Here is a 21,685-nt window from a genome sequence, read left to right on the forward strand (position 1 = left end):
CACATACATCCTTATCTATAAAACGCTTGGTGTCCGTCCGTGGACGGACACCAAGCGTGTGTCCGTGCCTCCCTGGCCTCTTCTGGGCATGCGTGAAGCGCATGGCCAGAAGAGGCCGGGGAGCCAGGACCGCCAGCACCCGGCGGCCATCTTGGGTGGCCAGAAGCGGCCACCCCGAAGAAGCCGGGTAAGCGGCGGCGGGGGACACTGGCCGAGGCGGTGGCAAAGCCGCCGCCTCGGCCAGAGGAGATGGCGCGGCCAGGGAGGCGGCAGAGCCATGGCCGAGGCCTGGCCGTGCTGCCGCTTACCCGGCTTCTTCGGGGCGGCCGCTTCTGGCAGCCCAGGATGGCCGCCGGACGAGGCGGCGGAGAAGAATGCGGCGGTGGGCCCGGGCAGCGGTGGACCAGGCCGGAGCCGCGGGCGGCGGTGGGTGGCGGGCCTGGCCGGAGCCGCGGGCAGCGGTGAGTGGCGGACCCGGCCAGAGCCGCGGGCGGGAGGGGTAATGGCGGCGGTGGTCTGGAGCGCAGAGCTCCCCTAGCGCCCGTTATCCAACGGGCTACAAAACCACTAGTTTTATATAATGTGACAAATAGTGCTCTCCAGGTTATCTGTCCCTCCTACCCAAAATCCTGATCTAACTTGCTTTTCCATGACTGGATGTTAAATTTTTTTTAAAGGAATGGATGATCCAGTCTTCCCTGTTCCAGTCCTCATATGTACCTACTGCACACATATGGGGAAAAGAGTGTTTAAAATTTAAAACAGTGGATGGAACACTGGGTTTTATCTCTATTGCATTGCCCGCAGGGGGTATGGAGGGCAGAAACTCTCCCTCTCCACACACACAAACTAGCCAGGCTGGTAGTTTCCTGGCCAGTTGATGACCCTATAAATAAAGTAGAATATGGAAGATTTCCTAAGAACAGTAATTTTTTGCTGAGGAGTTCAGGAATGATTTGCTTTGTGCCAGGGAAGTCAACACATTGATCACGAGGTCCGTGGTTGATTCGGCAGCAGTCCAAATGTAAACAAGATCAATATGCTTGCCTCCCCCACAGCATAGTGCTATGTATTGGCAATGAATCTTATCTCTTTCTAACCTTTTTGTTTCAACTGAATCCCATGCTTGCGACACGCTTATTTTTTTGTCAGTAGGCCAGGAGAGACAGAGTCTACAAAATGATGGATGTGAACTTCATGCACTGTGAGGTAGAAAGGGATATGGCAGAAAGAGTAAAGTAAAAAGTCGCTAATTTATTTTACAGGTGTATTTCAAAAAGTGTACGGTTGCAGTTAGTCCTAGAACATTCACATGATCATATCTTTTGACATCTTAGTAGAATATACTTACCCTCATGGCAATTACCTTAATTTTGATAATGTTAAAGTACAAGCTTTTGAAACTGTGCGTGTGCATGTATGTGTGCATGTGCATACTTTATAAAGATAAGGTACCTATCTCTTTTATTTTCAACTTTGCAATTTTCCTACTTATCTCATATCTTGAGAGAAGCTGTTTGTTTACACAGATTAGCTGATATCCAGAGCAGCAGAGTGGGGATGCAATGGGAGTGGCATCCACTCAGCCAGAGGCTTCCCCACTGCCACTGTGCCCATACATGTGGGATAGGAGGGGGAGTGACTTTGAGCAATCTTCCCTGCCTTCGGAAGTTCCCAGGAGACTGAAGGCTGGGAAATTTAGGACTGACAAAAGGAAGTACTTTTTCCCCCTGCAGTGCATAATTAATCTATCAGATTTTCTGCCATGGAATGTGGTGATGGCCACTAGCTTGGATGACTTTAAAAGGAGCATATATAAATCCATGGAGGACAAGTCTATCAATGGCTACTAGTGTGAAGGCTATAGGCCACCTCCAGCCTCAGAGACAAGATGCCTCTGAATATCAGTTGCCAGGGAGGAACAGCAGGAGAGAGGGCATGCCCTCACCCCCTGCCTGTGGGCTTCTCAGAGGCATCTGGGGGGCCACTGTGTGAAACAGGATGCTGGACTAGATAGACCTGGGCCGGATCCATCAGGGCTGTTTTAATTAGTGCCTGTACCTTCCAAAAACTTGTCCTTGAGGCTATGTGACTTATAGCCCTTATAGCTATGTGACCAGTGTTCCGCCTAACAGGGATTCCCAGATGTCGTTGACTACAACTCCCAGAATCTCCAGTCAAAGGCCATTGCAGCTGGCGATGCTGGGAGTTGTAGTCAACAACATCTGGGAATGCCTGTTAGAGGGAACAGTGTATGTGACTTATAGTTTTGGTGAGCATAGGGCACTTCTGAAGGCAGGGAAGGTCACCCAAAATTGCTCCCTGCCACATGTGCAAGCACAGCAGCAGTGGGGAAGTCTCCAGCTATGAGGACATAGCTCCTGTTGCATCCTCACTCTGTTGCTCTGGATTGTTCTTGATACAAATTCATAAGATTAGATTTCGGGCTGGGACTCTGAAGAGTGTTTGCATCATCCAGGTTGGTTCACAAACTTGCACAAGATCCTTCACTACTCTAAACCTTCACTACCTGCATGTTGTCATCTGCTGATCTCTTAACCCAAAGCTCAGAGTTCTCTAAAATGTGAGGAGGAAGAGAGGACTATGAGCATCGCCCTGAGCTCCTTGGAGGAAGGACCAGACAAAATTTCATCAATGGCCCTCCCTGAAAATATCTTTTTTATTTTGTCTTCTGCAGAAAATCTATTCCTGATGCAATTTTCACTTGGGAGGAAGTATGGTATTTCTTCATACATTTTGGCAGACAGTTCTAGCTTTATTTTTGTTTCAAACTGTCACATGTTAACAAAAAATGGCTAGTACTTTTCATCATATCATGAGAAAAAGGTGTATAAAAGGGTCCTCCTCATGTCCTTTATAGTATCCATAGCAATAAAGGACACCTGTAATCAGATACCCTAAACATTAGCTTTGAGGCATTTAGGAGATATATTATGACTATCTAACATTTACTTCAGATCTATGCCAAAGTTTATCCATTGTTTGTAGTTGTAAGCAGAGTTAATTGCCCCCATGTGGTGCTGCCAAATCGTAAGGAATCACTAAAAATGCCTCTGATCTTTTATTAGTCCATAATAACCGCTGCAGGCCTCTGCTAATGACTCTTGCAAAGTTCTCTTCATACATAGATACAATGAATAAGTTGGGTACCCCTGCTGCTTTTTGTAATCTCATTATCTAGAGATTCTAGACTAAATTTGCTGAGAATAAAAATTTAGTATGCAAGTCTGTGAAAAACTGCAGCTACAATTTGCCTAGCATTTGCGAGTAAGGAATTCTTCAGTACCTAAAGGAGCAACCTATTTAAATAAACATATATTTATTAATGTTTTTTCTAATTTTGGATTCCTATGACAGCCTACAGATGCAAACTTTTTTCTCAGTCATGTCACAATCCATAGACCTGATAAGATCCAGTTACCAAAGTTTGAGTTGGTAGAGACTTGGAGTTAATGCCAGCCCCAGTAGGAAACAGTGTTGTATGTCAAAAGAATGTCTTGACAGACTGCTATTTGATTATGGCTAGGTTTCACGTGGCTTATATATTACATGAAATTTAAAGATACCAAATTTGTATGTATTAGCTTACATCTCTTTGTAGACAAACCTTAATTTCTGGTTGCAAGCTTCTGGGCAGGGTTTGTTCTGGTTTTTATCTATTGTATTCATGGGCGTCTGCAGGACTTTTTCCAGTGGGGTGGGGAAATATACACATAAAAAGCATGTAAAAAGAAATCAGGCTCTAGCATGCCAATATTGGCTCAATCCATGTGTGTGTGTGTGTGTGTGTGTGTGAGAGAGAGAGAGAGAGAGAGAGAGAGAGAGAGAGAGAGAGAGAGAGAGAGAGAAGGATTGGGCAACTGGCCACCTTGCCCCCCTCCTGTAGACTAAGAATGTGCATGGAACTGACTAGCCCATGTGTGCATACAGAGAGGCCCAATATGGGCTGCAGACCGGCCTGTAAGGATGTGCACAAACTGGTTAGGAGGCCCTGTTATGGACCTCTGAACCGGTTTGAAGGACTGGCTTTTTTGCTGGTTCAGTGGTGGGGGGGGGTACCTTTAAGGAGCGGGGGGGTGTTGATCCTATCCCCTGCCTTGTTTCTTCTGCCAGCACTGTGATTAAAAATGGTCCCACAGGGTGGCAGTGTACCTCCTTGCTGGCCCAGTGCATGTCGGACAAGAAGTGCCCAGTGTCGCATGCATGCACATGCACTGGACATTTCTGGTTCGACGCACACCAGGATGGCAAGGAGGTATGCTGCTGCCCTGCGGGACCATTTTTAAGCACCGCTCCAGCAGGGGAAACATGGGGTGGTGGTGGTAAGGGCACCCTCCTTGCTCCTTAAAGGTAACCCCTCGGTCAAACCGGCAGCTGCCAGTTCCGTGCACATCCTTACTGGCCTGCGCTGACATTTGGGAGGCAGGAGGGAAGGTGGAAGGTGCCGCCACTGCCCTCCCTGTGGTGGCTGCTGCCCCCACCCCATCCCACCGCACAGCAGCACTTTTTTCCAAGGAAAAGATGGAATTTCTTTCTCACCCCCCACTGCAGCCTTTTACTTTCAAAGAGGAATCCTTGCCAGATTCGCCTTTACAAGTATGGCCCTCAAGCTGGCTTGTGAGTGGGGGCTTGACTTGACTCGCTGCCAGACTGAACCCCACCCCCCACCCCAGTTCTGTCTGAGGGCGAACCTTTGAGCCGAGCTGGCTCGAGCACGAACCGGCCAGTTTTGAGCCAGTTTGCACATCTGTACTCCAGACACCCATGACTGTACAGCCCCTAGTTTTTTTAGACATTTCATAAATAAATGATTTGACACTTCAGAGGATATAATCACAAATATTTCAGTTTTAAAAATCATTAATCCAACTTGACATCCAAACTAAATTCATCACTTATAACTAATTGGTTTTATCTTGTTTCATTTATATTAGTTAAGCTATAAAAAGTGATAGAACAATTTAAACATTTTATTGATAAGATACATAGATCCCAAACTTTGTCATTATTCAAAGTGGGGAGGAAGAATAAATAGGTTTCTAATTAGTTCCAGCACAAAGACTCTGATTCACTTCCTACTGTGATAAAATGAAAAATTGGCTTTATTTTTGGCATCAGCAACAACCTGATGAAAAATGACATTGACTCTAAAGTCAATTTTCTTAATTTTGGAACACTGGATTAGAATTAATTGTTTTACATTTTATCATATTTTCTTACATCTTATCTCATTTTTCATCATGTAGCTTCTCTGTTATTTAAGGGAATGATGGGCCCTGCATTTATTAGAAAGGCTATATGTTCCGTGACCACTTAGCAATTTATTACCAATCAAAAAAATTTTTTTCAAATCATTTTAGCAGGAAATGTAATATGTGACTAATAATATGATAGCGAATTCATTAAACTGTAGAGGTAAAGGGGGTGTCATACAAAGATATTTTACTTAATATTTCTCCTGATGGTCCTCTCGTGAAATCTGTGCATGTTGGTGTGTTTGCGGGAGAGAGAGAAAAAACCCTTGAGGAATTCTCCATGACTTACATACAGTTCAAAGCATTGTTGATCCAAGATCAAGATGTGTGCTCTGGTTCCATGCATCCCCAAACCCCATTGATGCTCCTAATGATTGTGTGTCATCATTATAGTTATAATTATTCCCCATTGGGAATAATGGTCAGCTACATGTTTCTTGCAGAGCCCTTCTAGAACCTGGACAGCACTCCAGACTTTAAGGGTTTGGGGCCAACTGCATGCACTCAGTGGTGGTAGAGGAATTGTGCAAGAGTTCCCAGCATGTCCCTGCTGTCCCTTGAAGCATTCTTGCATCAAGATATCAGGCACTGTTCCTGAAAAACATGAGCAAATAAAGCTGTTTTTTCTTGGTGCCTAAAACTCATAAGAGTAGGTGCATGGCAAACATATCTGTTCCCAAAAGCTGGGGTGCAGCAACTACTAAGAAGACCTGGTGGCCATCTGCTTAACCTTCAGTGGTGGGAGAAGACCTCACCAGATCATCTCAGCAGTGAATGAGATGGTTCATATGATCTCAGTGAATGTGGAAGTTCCTATGGAATCAAGCAGATACTTGTTACTCCCTTGTAACTTGTTAACAGATTTGTTACTTCTGCAGCAGCTCCTGCATTTTAAATTATTGGGATGTACTGGATGCATCAGTTTATACATGTTTGTGTATAGAGCAATCTGTGAAATATTAATCACAAGCATGTTTCTTGCTTTGGGTTTTTGAAAAAAGAAAACCTTCTCTAATCCTCTCTCAGCACAGGAAAACAAACCTCATCTGATAGATAGATGCATTTCAGTGCATTTTGTATAGCTGTACTGCTTATACTTTTGCCAAAATGTAAAGCAATTAAAAGCATTTCCCAAAACCATTACATCGACAACAAATTTGCAATTTGCCTGTGGCTTGTAAGTTAATAACTATGATTGGCAATACATCATCTCTTAAATCTTTTTATGTTCCAAATACTTCCCCCAAATAAGTTTCCAGTAAAATCATCTGCAGCATAATTTGTAATTATGCATATTCCAAGGAACAACAGAAACTTCAGAGGAGATTGGAGCAGAACTCGTAAAATAGGAAGTTACCTTATACTAAGTCATACCATTGGTCTATGTAACTCAGTATTACCTGCACTGATTGTCAGTGGCTTCCCAAGGTTTCAGGCAGGAGTTTTTCCCAGACCTACCTGGAGGCTTTACAGACAGGGCTTTCCCCCTGAATCTACTCCTGGTTGGAGTGTGCCAGTCCACATATTTGCCGGATTTAACCCGACTTCCCTGTGGGCTATCAGGGACCAGGGCAGACAGGGCTTTGTTTTTCTCTGAAGGGAGGCTGCTATTACTGGCTTAGCCTTAGTTATGTCCAGGGGGGAAATTCCTCTATTTCCAGCAGCTTTGGGGGAAAAACAACCCGGGGTTTCTGCTTTCTCCAAGGGTGTGGATGGAGGTGCTGAAGGCTATGCGAAGGAGGTCCTGATGGCTATGCGAATGGTCCAGCCAAAATGGCTGCCTCACATGTGCAAATGGCTGCTGCAAGGCCCTGGGCCATTCCAGGCCTCGCAGGAGCCCTTTGCTCATGCATGGCGGCAGGCAAAATGGCTGCCACGCCAGTATATGGAGGCTCGAATGGGCCTGAAAGTGTGGTCAAAAGGGCTGTGGTGGTGATTATCGAGGCTGGCGGGGGAGGGAAGCTTTGCGGACACCCCCCCATGCAGCCTTTAGAAAGCCCCCCGAAGGGGCTGAGGTAAATAAATATTTTTTTAATTAAAAAAACTCACGAACCATCGGTGGGGTTGGGGTTGGTCCAAGGTCAAGACCGAACTGGGGAAGGTTCGGTTCGACCCCAAACAGTTGAACCAAACTGGTTCAACCTCAAACAGGTTCAGGGTCGAACCTGTTCACAAATCCCTACTTTCCATGGTCTCAAATTTTTCTTGCTGAAATTTCTATAGAGGGTGGAAAGCATAATCCATTTTGATTGGAAGCTATCCATAGTTTTTCTTAGGATAGCATGTGTTACTTTCAGCCTTCATTTTACAGAGAATTATTTCTTATGTAAAGCAGACTTTGACCAACTACATGTCACCTGTACAAGTTTCATTCAAGCTGGATTTCCAAGTTCTTAGAGCTGACAAAATCAGGAACTATTTATCCTCATTCATGTAATAAATGAGATGTGAAATTAGCTTCATGGTAAATGAATTCCCTGGAGGTTGTTATATATAACAGCATATAAGTTGTGCAGATTTTCAGCTGGCAGACGAGTTTTAAAGGGGTTTGCATTTTTATTTTGAAACAGAATTTGGATAATCTTCCAGTAGGGATGTTCACGGAACCGGCTGCCCAAGTTCAGTCTGGTACCTCCCACCCTTTGGTTCGGTACAGGTGGTTCGCGATCCTTAATTTTTTAAAAAAAATTTTAATGTGTTACTCCCCTTGGGGGAGTTCCTAGAGGCAGCGGGGGGGGTGTCCACGGAGGTTCCCCCTCCCACCACCGGCATTCTAAATCACCCCCTTGCCCGCCCGGTTTGGGCGCTCTTTGGCTGGTTTTCAGCCTTCAACCGGTGGCCTGGTGGCTATGTTGAGGGCTGGATGCCTGCGCACATGGCCCCAACATGGCTGCCGGGGCGCTGGGTAAAGGCCGGAAACCAGCCAAAGAGCACCAAAATTGGGCAAGAGGTGATTTAGAAGTCCATCAGGGGGAGGGGGAACCTCCCTCTGGGTCCAAGGGAGCAAGCAGTTGCATTCCACAGCTTGACTTTAAAAAAGACACTATTGAACCTTTCCCCATGGATTTTAAGGTGTTTCTGGGATTTGTAGTATTTTCTGAGCCATTGCTGCAGCCTCAGCTGCAAAGCAACAGCTGGGAAGATGGTACATGAAAGACTTTGAATGTCAGGCTGGGAGCCCTTTCCTGCCAAAGACTCACATCTTTTGGTATGCACAGATCTTAAGAGAGAAGAGAGGAGCAAGCACACACTCAAAGGCCAGCCCAGTTGGAAGAACTTCCCACTCTCCCTCCTTCCCTCTCCCTACACTATATGTATTTGTTGCATCTCAGAATGTCTCACACTTCAGTCTTGAAGCTTTGAACTGGAAGGCCCCACTCATTCAGAGCTAGAAGGGGCCAACTAACATCTATCCAGCCCTTTGTTTCAAGGTAGGACCATCCACCAATTTTGCCTGTAGTTTTGCCCGTAGTTTGTAATAAATGGTACATTGCACTATACGCTTGGGACAATGTTGCAAGACTTCTGTTCCATTAGCATATGCCATTAGTTTATGACATAGTTGCCTTCATACTGTACCAGCTTAACAGCTGTAATATGCCATATATGCAAAATCTCTAAGTACTAAAAAGGCAAGTTTTAGGATGAAGCTATAATTTATATTTACAATATTAAATAAAGGATACTCCAAAGTAGTAGACATATAAAGTTATTAAGGGAAAATGTGGCAGTGCATATAAACAAACAAATAAATAAATCCAATACCTAGTTTTAGTTTTCACTAGTGAAATATGTTGTTGTTGTAATACTGTCTTTTTCCCCCCTTTCCTGTTGAAAGTCTCTTAGGATGAATCCCTCTTGCTTTATTTTTTGTTCCTGTGAGCAAATTTACTTCTCTTACACTGAATTGTAGCTAATTGGAGTTTTGTAGGCTTATCAAAGGAAAACTCCTGGAGTGTAAAAAGAGACACTCACCTTAAAAAAAAAAAAAAAAAAATCTTGCTCGCATCCCACTTGGCTAGTATTCATTACTAATTTTCTGAAAGTGCAGATTCTTCACAAGAACTAATTAAGTGCAGGACAAAGGATGAAGAAATAGATAACGTCTAAATATACATTCATATATGATCCCAAGGTACTAACCACCATACCCATCTCTCCTTCTTTAAATGCCAATGATCATGAATTGAATTGAGAAATATATATTCTTAATCAAACGTTTGGTGAAGATCATTTATTTTTGAAAATTGTTACATTATAATTTAAGTTGCATTGTATCTTCTTTACTTTTCTTTTTTTGTCACACATTTGACTTGAAAAATATGGGTGTATAGTCTCGATTATCACCTGTACCTGATGGTGTATGGCAATATAATTTTGAAACTAAGATTCATCTTTCTGTTTATCCAGACTATGGAATTCATGTTTCTACTTTCTGTGATTGATGAGAGCATTAAAATAGGACATGTGCTTACAAAACATTTTATGGGCACTCATTCATTCCTGAAAACAACATAGCATCCATGAGCAAAACCTGCATAGATCTACTGCCTGTTTTGCATAGTGAATGTTGACAATCAGGATACATACATAGGTGATATTGTCCATACTGGAAAGCATCACTGCTTGTGACAATCCATCACCACCCAACTGTATATTTTTATTCAAATGGACATCCACGCTTCATCAGGTAAATAACATTCCTTGTAGTGGTTGAGTGACTGAGGTTCATAAATGAGTGAGGTTCTTGGGTGCCATGAAAGGGGACCCAACAGAAGTAGGCAAAGCAGAGTCAAAGGAAAGCAAGAGTCAGAAATTGGAAAAGGCATCCAAATAAGGTGACAAATGCAAAAGAACTAGAACTGGGTCAGGAGTAATCAGAATTGCAGCCACATAAGCAATTCAGGGCAAGCTGAAGGAAGGAACTGGAGTACACGGAACTGGAGGGCAGGTCAAGAGAGAAGAAATGCCAGGAAATAAAAAGATCAATTCTGATGCTTAGGAATAGGTAGTCTGTTGGTTCAGACAATGGTCTGTGTCTGATCCAATAGCTTTTCTACCCCAAAGCATCATCAATGACCAATATGAGAATGTAAGGATGGGGCTATTTCAGACCTATTTAGGTCTGTCCGAGGAGAACATTTTCTGCTGTTGAAGAGCAGATCTGAGTAGTTCTGTCTGATGAGAAGCTGGCTACTAGAGGCATGGGCTCCCTTTTCAAGGCTGATGCTCTTCTTAAAAGAACTCTTTCCATCAGCTGTGTGGTAGTTGCTCCTACCTGAATTTGTCTTCTTGAATTGCTCCATAATGTTGGAAATTTGCATTCACATGGAATAGAGAGGAATGATAGAGAGCTTTGTTTCTTACTTTGATGTGAAATCCTTCGTTGTGACCGGAAGCTTCTAACACACCTGAGTGGAGCAGAAGGCAGATAGGTAGTTGTCCCCACAGGCGGCCCACACCACTGAACTAACATTGGGAGGGGTTCCTAAGCCTTAAACTGAGAATGTAGAAAGATCCAATGCAGATGTACCTATCGTTTCAACATTACATTTGTGTGCATTTTGGGACTTCTTTCCTGGAATGCAATCATATTTCTCAGAAATAATGTGAGAAATGTTCGATCCTCTTTGCCTTCTTCAGATGTATTGGTTCTGATTCCTGAAGCAGATCTTCTAGGAACTAAAATTCAGGACTATTTAATTCATTTCAGTATAAGCAATTATATTTTAAAGATTTAGTACATTGCTTGTAACATTTGGGAGAATCAATGCCTCTCTCTTCTAATAGCATGCATGCTTCAAAGGTTCTAGCTTCCTATCAAGTCCTTGTGATTAAAAAGCCTTGAGATAATGCTGTGTGTAGTGACCAGCCAGCCCTCCCCTAAAGAGTTACCGGAAGTGATCCCTGTCCTGACTGACAGGCTGGTGAACTCCAGAGCTCAACCAGGTGGGTGGGACCTAGAGAGCTGTTGAGAGGAAGAGAAGAGTTCCTTTGTTAGAAGAAGCTGGCTGGGAGTGCAGAGAGGAGGACATGTGGCCATGAGAACTGGCTGCAGGCGAAGGTCCCTTCTGCAGGTCTTGGGAATCCAGGAGGGCTGGCAGCTTGAATTCTCATCCAGGATTTGGTGAGTTCAAGACAAAGGAAACCAGGATTTTGGCTTTGGGAAATTTAGTCTAGGGAAAGTTTGTTTAGTCAGATTTTATGTTAGACTTTCTGATACTTTTTAATGTGCTTTATATATCCCTGATACTGGTCTATTATTGTTTATCTGCAACATAATTAAGCTAAGAAACACTAACCTATGCCTATCCAGCCTGGGAGTTGCAAAAGACTCTGTAAGTTTTAATTGTGCCTTTGTATTTTTCTATATACCTGTTCCTTGCAACTGGGGAACCATGATTTTTAAAGCGTGCTGCCCCAACTTCATCTGGGGTGCTTTTTGAAGTATTCTTGTACCTACTGAGTATTTTTACCAGCAACTAAAAGCTGGGAAAGCCTCAGATGGAAGCAGTCTGTGGCATTTGAATAAAACTGTTTTTCTTTTTTGTTTTTTTCTTTTACAAGCCTCATCCAAGTGGATTTTAAACTTGGTTTTCTCCCCACATGTAGGCTTGCACGTGGAAGTTTTTTTGGGGTGTTTTTTTTTTTTTTGTACTTTTCAAATAGTAAAAGAAAGAGAGTTTCCCTTGGGATTTCCACCCCAAGCCCAGGGAGGGTCAAGCTCTGTAACAGAGAGGTGTGCTGGTGCCGGTGGCGGTGGCAGCCATTTTTGAACCTACCAGAAGTAGAGAAGAGTTTTAGGAGTAAGCTTTGCCAGAAAGCCCTGCAGGGATGAGTCAGCATTTCTTTCCCTCATGTGAGCTTATTCTGAGACAAAGGCTATAAGCTGCTACACTGTGATATGGGTCCTTTTTTACTTGCTGAGTTCAAGAATAGAAAAATTAAAAATACTAAGTATGGCAAAGGCCAAATTATAATGAATCCATACAGAGAAATATAATAAGGCTCTTCTCATGAGCAAGCCAACCCAGGCTAGGGCAGCCCAGTCTGGGTTAGTCTGTTCATGTGCAGCACTAGGATCAAGGTGGATCCTAGTGCTGCCACAGTGCCTAACCCACCTTTGTAACCCAGATTTTATTTTATTTATCAAATGTATTTATCAAATTTTGTATACCACCCCAAACCTTTGTCTCTGGCTGGTTTACAAGGGTGAGTGTGTGTTTGCTCAGGCTGTTTGCAGGGTGAGCAGAGGGCTTGAGAGCCTGAGGATCTGGGTCTCTCATTTGCTTGAGGCTGCCAGGAGAGGTTAGAACACAGCTATGAGAACAAGAGATGGAGAAGAAGGCTTCTGGTATTTAATCTCATTCAGAATGAGATTTACTATAGTTTTAGGGAAGGAAAAATCTGGTACTGATAGCTTCTATATCCCCCTCCCCGCATTGTTCGGATGCAAAGCAAGAAGGGGACAGACAGTTTTGTCTCATAGAGTGTACGGGCTTGTATCTCTCTGTTTGGACGTTCCTTATTGGTTCCTATTCCAGCTCCCTTATTAATTGCCCAGGTTGCATAGCCATTGGCACCATCCCTTCTTTTTAACTCCTGTTGACAAATTTTCACTTGTGGTTACTCGGAATTAGACTACAAAATTAAATGTGCCATCTTTTGTGGTCTTAAACGTGACTTGCATGCACCAAACACTGGCCAAGACTACTACATAATGCTGTTAGGTAATGCTGAAGAAGCACTTCAGCCCAAAAGGACATTGCTGGGATCTAAACTAAGTGCTTCTCTGTGTGAGTGGGGTGAGGGGAGTGTTTGTTGATATTCCCTGCCAGTGACAGTCCCTTCACTTCTCATGGGATGCTGCTCCAGAGGTCTCCCCAGCCTTTAAGGGCAGCATGAGGAGGAGGTTGTACTAGAAGGGAGAGGTCAAAAATCCTTTCTGTGATTATAACTATGCCTATAGTTGTAGAGGCGTAAGTATTGGGTGGTATTAAAATATGTTAAATAAATAATAATAAAATATGTTAAATAAATAATAAATACAATGTGAAAATATGCTTCTGTTTGAGGTGAAAATGAGTCTGCATAACTGCAATCAGAATATGATTAAAAGCAATGACAGAATATTGGTTACAATCAGGTGTCCCTTACAGTATATGCTTTTTTGTGACATGGAAACTTACTTACCTCCTGTGAACTGTTCCTGCACACTCTTAGTATGGTTCCAATTCAACCATGAGGTTATTCATACAATGAGGCTATTCTTACAATGGGCGGAGCCAGTAATCATAAGGGAGCCCAGCCTGGTTTTCCCTCATCATGAGAACCACTGGGCTTGCGAGAGAGCCCGTGGTTCAATGGTGGCTAGCCTGCCAAAGTTGCCCTCCCCTTAAATGAGGTTAGCAGAACGAGTGCTCCGCTAACCCCATTTTCAAGATCGTGAGAAGCTGTGGCAAATCGCAAGTAGACTGACCAGGCGGCTACAACAAGCATCCTGGCCTTGGGGGTCTCCACAGAATGCCCTGCGCACTTGCATGGGGCATCCTGGGACTTCCAGGGGGGCAGGTGTCCCTTGATTCCTTCCACCTCAACCGGCTCCGTGACGTGACAGAGCCTGTAATCGTGTGGGTGGTCAATCCGGCCACTCAGGGCTGAGTGCCTGCTCAGCCTGCTCGTGTGTGGGGAGAGCCCAGTTGGGCTCTACACACGGATCATGACTGTAGAGCCTCAATCAGTCCCTGGTCATGTTGTTTCTTCATTTAAATATCCTCCAGCTTCCACTGATAAACAACCCACACATGGCTCGGAGAATATCTAAACAAGCTTGAACAGCACTAAAATGTTATTTCTTTAGTACAGAGTACACTACAGCATCTTCATTTTGGTGCATTATAGTAGTATTCCCGTAAAATTATGCTTCTTCCATATGATCTCTGGAATCATTAGCCATGATTAATAATGTGATGATTACTTCTGAATGCACTAACAATGATGAGTCACTAACTACAGAATTTTGCCATAACTCTGTATTACTGTGAATTTTAATGGGCTTACACATGACTGTGTAGCCAGCCACACTAATGCATAAGTGTTCCTTGTGATTAAAATGAGCACCAGAGAGAGTTAATCATGATTAGGTTATTCCACACAACACAGTCTATCGTCAAGAATGTCTCTGTCCTTCATAAAAATAGGCTAAACCACATTGTCTTTTTTGGGTAAGTGAATATTAAGAACTTAATTAGAAATGGAAGTCTTCTCAATAGTGACAGATTATTTTGTAACAATTGCTTCCCTAGATCTTGGTAGAGGGTACTGTTGGGGATGGCTTCACTGGAGACATTGGAATTGATGACCTCTCTTTTATGGACTGTGTACTTTACAGTGGTAAGCAGAAATGTGGGAATAATCTGGTGTGGTCAGATGGTGACTTGGAATCATCATATGATTCTCATGCAAGGTTCCCCAGGAAATCCAAGAAAGTTAGTAGGAGTTAATGAAGATGCTGCTCGTGTCCTCATCTCTCCAGGCCAGATAATGGCTCTGTGGAAGCCAAGTTAGCTAGTAGAAGCAAGAACTACAGGGCTGCAAGAGTGGCATTCCTGGAAATAATGGACTGAACAAGAGCACAGGAAGGAGGGAGAGGAGGGGGTGATGATGGGCTCTTTGTAGAAGGTTCCCAGAAACAGCTGGAAGTGTTGTAGGGTAAGCAGATACAGATGAAGTGCTGTGTTGTCTTCTGCTTCTTAGTCATATGATAATTCTGGCATGAAGCTCAGTTTAAAACCACTGGCCAGTTCTGATACAGAGGTTATCACAGACTTTAAAAGTTTCAGTGTACTTAGTATGAGGAGGAAAAACTTAAAAACTCAAAATACTGGCTGTATTTGTAGCACAGAATCGTGGATCCAGTGGACCTGCAGTTTCCACTCTGCACCCACCCCTGCTCTCCTGTCTGAATTCAGATATAATGGAGAGAAGTCTCTCTGCAGTCAGGGAGACTGCATAGAGGAGGGGGAACTGGCTGGGCAGGCTTCCTTCTTGCATGAAGGTTAGACTGCACATCCAATCACAGTTGGAGAGAGGGAGGAGCTTCCTTCTTCAACTCTGGTTTCAGGGAACGAAGCCTGAAGTTAAGAATTTGGATGTAGCACAGGCTGCATTAAACCTTGGGTTGGGTTGGATAGCAAAACTCACTACAACCTGAGGGTTCAAACTGGAGTGCCAAACCTTGGGTTGCTCCTCATGTGGAACCGGAGTTCAAAGGGGCTGTGCTGCATTTGGATGTTCAGGTTTGGCAACCTTGGCCCCTTCAACTCCAGTTTCGTGTTACATGTGAATGCGTCCAGTTTCTCAGACTCTTGATTTTCTGCAAAATGACTGGCTTGTAGAATTACTCAAGTTTTATCTTTCTAGGCCTTAAATAATTCTAGCCTGTAGATTGATGTCTCCTTTATCTTCCCATTTTACTTTTGATCTGTGTGCCCTAAGCCAGAAAAGAAGAACCAGTGCTACAAGACAGCCGTCTATCTTGTGTTTTACTCATTCTTTGGGAGACTCAAATCATTTTTTTTTTTGGTAGATTGGATAGATTGGGTAATTGTTATGACACTTCTTCTGCCAGTGATGCTGCAGTTCTGAACATGTCCTTAAATCTTAGCAAATTAAACATTCCTGGTGTGTCAAAGCAGTGAGTGCTAGTGCATCTGCAGTGGATAAACTTTGAGAGATTGTTTCATTGGTAGAGAGTAGATTGTTTGGGAGATTGTTTCATTGGCTTATCCAAAGATGGATTTCCACCAGGAGTTAAAAAGATAGAACTCTATTTTGCAAACTGGAAATGCACTATGTTATAATCCTTGATGTGTTTCAAAGTAATGTTTGAACAATGTTCAGAAGACTCTGTACATGTAATGGTGCACTCTTGGGTTCTTGATCACATGGGCAGAATCTTCTGCACCTTCAACTGTAAACATAGGACTTCTTCAGAGATTCAGTGAAAATATGTAGATTGAGAATAGAGCCTCTTCCTGCCCCCCCCCCCCCCCCCCCGTGCTCACTCACTGAATGTGAAGCATAGCAGCCCCTACCATTTGAGAAGGGCTAAAATAGTTTGGCACAGGGTGTGTCAACTGCCAAGGCATTTGCTGCCAACGGTGCAAGTAGCAGGGAAGCATATAACTAGAATGGAAACTCTAAGCAATGGATAAGACATTTACACAAGATCAAAATGGCACAGAGCCTTAACATTTGTAAACAATGTTTGGATGTAAAATAATAAAGGACTTGAAGGAAGGCACAGAACAATTGCTAACGTTTATGAAAAGAGGAACCTGATGAAAATTGAGAAACAGGAGTTAACTGTAGCCATTTTCTTCTTAAGGAAGTTTGCCAGCTGATTCAACAACCCCATCAGGAACATCCATTCCTGTGACACTTCCTATGAACAACTGTACAGAAAAGGAATTCATCTGCAGAGCTACTGGCCAATGCATCAATATTACCCAGAGGTGTGATTTCCGACCTGACTGCTCTGATAAATCTGATGAGTCATCTTGTGGTGAGCAAATTAATTATTCCTGTGTCCAATTACATTATGTTAGCCTGATTCTTCCTGTGATGCAGAAAGATTGCTATTCTATGTTCACATTCCCCCCTCCCCAAAATACTTCTATTTAGTTTGATTACTTGCGGGGGGGGGGGGGACTGTTGTGTACCTTTTTCTTTATTGTGACTTGACAATGTGAATTCCCATCCCATTAATTTAGAAGTAATGTCTCCCAGTGTACACTGTTATTTCCAAGCCATATATTTCCACCAATTTTGAAAGTAAATATGGCTGTCCAGATTAAGAAATCAACCCGTTATTGCTGAAGCCCTCCTGCACTCATTGGCATACAAAATACTGTGGAAACGTGAAAGGAAAAGAACATTTACCATAGCCCAGAGGACTTATAAATATGTGACATTAAAGTATCTATACATAAAATAAACCTACAAGAGCACTGCATAATTGTTCTTAATTACATAGACCTAATTTAATAACTCAAACCAGCAGCTCCAACCTAAAATCTTTACTCTGCACAGCATATGGTAGATCTAATGGTCCCATAATAGCTAATAAATTGAATTTATTTATTTTGTTTCATGCTTTTTAAGTATTCTGGAATTTTAAAAACCTAGGAAGAACACACACTTCTAAACAACAAGGAGTCTTTTGGTACCTTAAAGAATAAGGAATGTTCTTATTCTTATTCATGTAAGTTTTCATGGACACTTCAACAGATGCATAAAGTGTTATCCTCTGTAAGGGTTAGGGGTGTGTGTGTTGAGAAGAACATAGGGCAGTAGGGAAGATAGGAGTGTGCAGAACCAGTTCTATTGGAACCTGGTTCAAATAGAATCGGCCCAATTCGACCGGTTTGGAGTCGAACCGACCAGACCCTGCAAAAGGGGTGCTGGTCCAAGTTCGAGCTAAATTGTATCCATTTCTAACGAACTGGTTCGGCAGTTCAGGGGCATGTTTGTAAAGGGCAAATCCAGTGAGGATGCCCCTTTACAAGCAAGGGGGGAACCCTGCCTACCTAAAAAAATCCTAGTAGTGGTGGGTGAGAGGACACCTGTAATGGGAGGGTGTGGTGGAGTGGCTCCTCCTCCCTGGACTGGGCCCAGTGTTCCAGGGCTCTGTGCATGTGTGGAGGCCGGAACCGGGCCGTGCTGGAATTCTGGGCCCAGTCCAGGAGGAGGAGCTGCACCACCACATGCTCAAGTTACAGGTGCCCTCTCACCTGCCCCTTTTAGTTTTTTTGTTTTTTTAGTTCAACTCAAACCAGCTCGTGGTCCGTCAGTCCTGTTATTTCAGCTCAAACTGAATCGCCAAATCAGTTTATGCATACCCTTATGGTGAGAGGTAAACAGTGAGACCAAATAGCTATGAAATGCAGAATATATAGTTTGTGTCAACTCTATGTAAAGTTTAAGTGTATATAGGATAAGCATAGAGACAATTTACAATTGCAAGAATTGGTGATAAAACAACTGTGTTATTAAAAAAACAACGTGTGGCCTTATTCTTTCTTTCTTTCTTTTTCTCACACACAGACACAGACACACACGTATCTTGGCTACTAAAGATAGAAGTTCAAGCGTCTAAAAAAAGTGGACTGTAGTCCAAAAAATCTTATGCCATGATAAATTTCTTAATTCCATAAAATAAAATTCCTGACTTCCATAAAATAACAAAGAAAACTATCCTGAAGCATAAGGACTTCCTCAGAGGTAGCCATGTTAGTCTACTGCCTCAAGATTCTTGTTGTGTGGGTTTTGGTTTGTTTTTTGCAGTAGACTAATATGGCTATCCCAGTATATGCGAGTACACTGTGAGATTTTATGGAATAAATGGATCATTTGTTTGCTAAAGTCAAAAGCTTTCACATCAGTTTCCAGATGTAATGCATTTTTTAAAAAATCCCTAGGGTGAAGTCAATACTATTGACAACCTTAATAATATACTCCTGACTAATTTTAGGCAATTATAAGAACAACCACCTTATACTTACTATTTATTCAGAAAGATAGCTTTTTTTTTTTTTTGTTCAATACTGTAAAAAGCTTTTTGAAAGGGGAAAAAATACTTTTTACGGATTGCTATGCAAGGAACATTCAAGAACATATTGTGGTAAATCTGCTATTCTGGAGGAAACGCACATACAAAATTGTGGGCATAATCAGGCTGATTATACTTTTAAACAATAGTGGTGGTAATATTTGAGAATAGCAGCCAGTCAGTACAATTCTATACATAGTTGAAAAGGAAAGGCTTGTAAAAGCCCTCCTCAAATTATACCTCCATATTTGAAAAAGATTAGTCCAGGCCTCCTATGAATCTGAAGCCAGAATGTAAACCTATACCTGGGGCTGTAGCCATATATCCTGCTGTGTTGTGGAAAGGAAGACCACACATATCAGAATCTTTTTCTGTTTGCTTCCTCAATTCAGTGGGACTTGTGGAAGGATGTATTACGCCTTTAATTTGCAATGTGAATCTAGGGTTTGTGGGCCCAAATTATTTTATTCTATTATTGAATAGAATAGTGGCATCTGGTGGGCCACTGTGTGAATCAGGATGCTGGACTAGATGAGTCTTGGGCCTGGTCCAGCAGGGCTGTTCTTATTTTGGATCCTTAACATCGAAAAGTGTTGGCTTTCACCCAGGCTATCCCTAACCAAAATGTTTCATAGATACTGTTGGACAGATATATGGCACTGCTTAATTAACCTGCTTGCAAATATTTGTAGAATGAGAATTAATGATGTGATATAAGCGCTGAAAACTAGCCTGAGGGCAGAACTCCCTACACAGGAGGGTATGGTCCACTGTCAGCTGCACTTTAAAGGGAACCTAAAGAAAAATCTCACAATGTGGTACTGTCAGAAAGCATTAGGCAAAAATTATCCTGTAAAAAATTAGGCAGATGTGTTTGTTATTATTAACTGCTCTGTTAATGTATTTAAAAATTACTGCTTTCTGTGCTTGGCAACATGACTATTTAAATTTAAAATGTTGCTGTGCTTTTAAAGTTGATGGCTTTAGGTCAGTTCTGACATAGGCTAACATCCTAACTAACAAAACGCTTGCTGGTGCTCCTTGAGATGTGTGGATGCTGTGGATGAGTTTCCAACAAATGCTGCACCAGTGCTCATGGATGGGCAAATTTTGACAACCTGCCCTCCCTCCAGAAGCCCTCTCTGTCACCCAAAAAATATGTCCCTGAGGGCTGCACAACTCTTTGGGACATATTGTTTGAGTGTTGTAGAAGACTTTCGGGGGGAAGGGGAGGTAATTGATGTCCCTCCCCTTGTAAAAGTGCCAATGATGAATTACTGGATGGTGTCTGCAGTACGGGTGCATCTCATGGAGCCCCAGCGCTTGGTTAATTAGGATGTCAGCCATAATGTTTCGCACACACAGATTCATTTTATTGAACAGATCCCATAAGCATCTACACATTGGCATTCAGTTGTCTAAAAATATATATATGGATATTCAGAGAATTCCCAGCTTCTGCCTACTAGTATATGAGGAAGAACAAAAGTTAACTCCACTCCAAACACACATATGAAGACTTCATATCTTTATCCCTGGCAGGGAGAATTTGACTGGGGAAAAATGACTGGTGAGGAAAGGGTTAAGTATCTCTCCACCTCTTAAGAGGTGTCTGTTGTCTGTTAATTCTTAGCTTCCCACACAACTTCATTTCAGTATTGGAAAAAAGTCAGGAGATTGTTCCCACATAGTTTGGCTCTGAGGTTAAAGGAAGATCTGGAAGGATTAAAAAAGCATAGTTAACAAAACAGGCTGCTTTTCCAGTTTGGGTGCCTTGAATCTAGAACGTCCTTTCCAGGTATGCTAACCTCAATTTGTTGTCTTGTTGCTACCAGAGAAGACCTCTTTATTTGAAAGACCTTCCAGCAAATCATCTAGTTGCTTTTAATCTAGTGGCTTGTTCTTGTTCTGCCGATTTTAGCACTTTGAGTTGTGTTAATGCACTGTTAAGTTGTTTTATTATTTGTTGTATTACTGCTAATGGAATGCTGATATGTTTAGATATTGTTTTATGATTTGTGAGCTGCCCGAGAGTGGTTAAAGTGAATATAAATATTGTGATAAATAAAAGGTGAGCTGAAACTTATCATTCACCTTCAGAATTGCTCCAGTCTTATAAAGGAAGAGATTAACAGAAGCTTTCTAGCATCTTGCTGAAAGATACCATGTGACTTCTTGGACATTCAAAAGAATGATCAATTAAAAGATTTCTTGCAATACCAAAGCTTGGTCAAGATTCAAAGTACCACTGTAAACATTCGTGGAGCAAATACTAGTTGATTGTAAAGCTAAATTTGCCAAAATATTCCTGATTAGCAATTAGATCCTTATTCTCATAGTGTTTAGTCTACCACCAATATTCTTCTTTTCCTTTCAACAGTCTCAGTTGTTTGTGACTTTGATGATGGAAGCCTATGTGAGTGGCATCAGCCTGCATTCCAAGTGGAAACAGCAGCTTCAGTCCATACTGCTAATATGTTCCAGTGGGGCCTTGGAAGAGGAGCAAGCATTCATCCTGGTGAAGAGAATCATAGGCCATTGGTTGATCAAACTATGTGAGTGCAGTGCTCAAATGTGCATTCTTTTTTCTGGACTGTGTAGATTCAATCAGCTATGATAGATTTGAACAGTGAAAATGCAGCAGCTTTGTTCTGTTTAATATAGTTAGAGTAGATCAAATAGGGATGTGCATGAACATGCGCAGACACCATGCACATGCTGGTGCTGGGCGTGAGTTCTTGGGAGGAGCATTGCAGCAGCAGGAAGCTGCATGGGGATAAGGATCTGCTCTCCTCCC

The 21,685-nt window shown here is 42.5% G+C and overlaps 1 protein-coding gene across 12 annotated transcripts in view; it reads left to right on the forward strand.

Moving 5' to 3' along the window:
* The window catches only part of MALRD1 (MAM and LDL receptor class A domain containing 1), a 450,491-nt gene that overhangs the window by 142,569 nt on the left and 286,237 nt on the right, over positions 1 to 21,685 (forward strand). For all 12 annotated transcript variants that reach the window (XR_008310576.1, XM_053266536.1, XM_053266535.1 and 9 more), the window contains 3 exons: positions 14,582 to 14,669; positions 16,666 to 16,842; positions 21,269 to 21,443. Coding sequence is in view for 11 of the 12 variants with exons in the window: in XM_053266536.1 (XP_053122511.1) it covers positions 14,582 to 14,669; positions 16,666 to 16,842; positions 21,269 to 21,443 (440 nt within the window). In the remaining variant the exon portion in view is untranslated. The remainder of the gene's footprint in view (positions 1 to 14,581; positions 14,670 to 16,665; positions 16,843 to 21,268; positions 21,444 to 21,685) is intronic.

This window comes from Hemicordylus capensis, chromosome 6, assembly GCF_027244095.1.
Source record: "Hemicordylus capensis ecotype Gifberg chromosome 6, rHemCap1.1.pri, whole genome shotgun sequence".
Taxonomy (NCBI): domain Eukaryota; kingdom Metazoa; phylum Chordata; class Lepidosauria; order Squamata; family Cordylidae; genus Hemicordylus; species Hemicordylus capensis.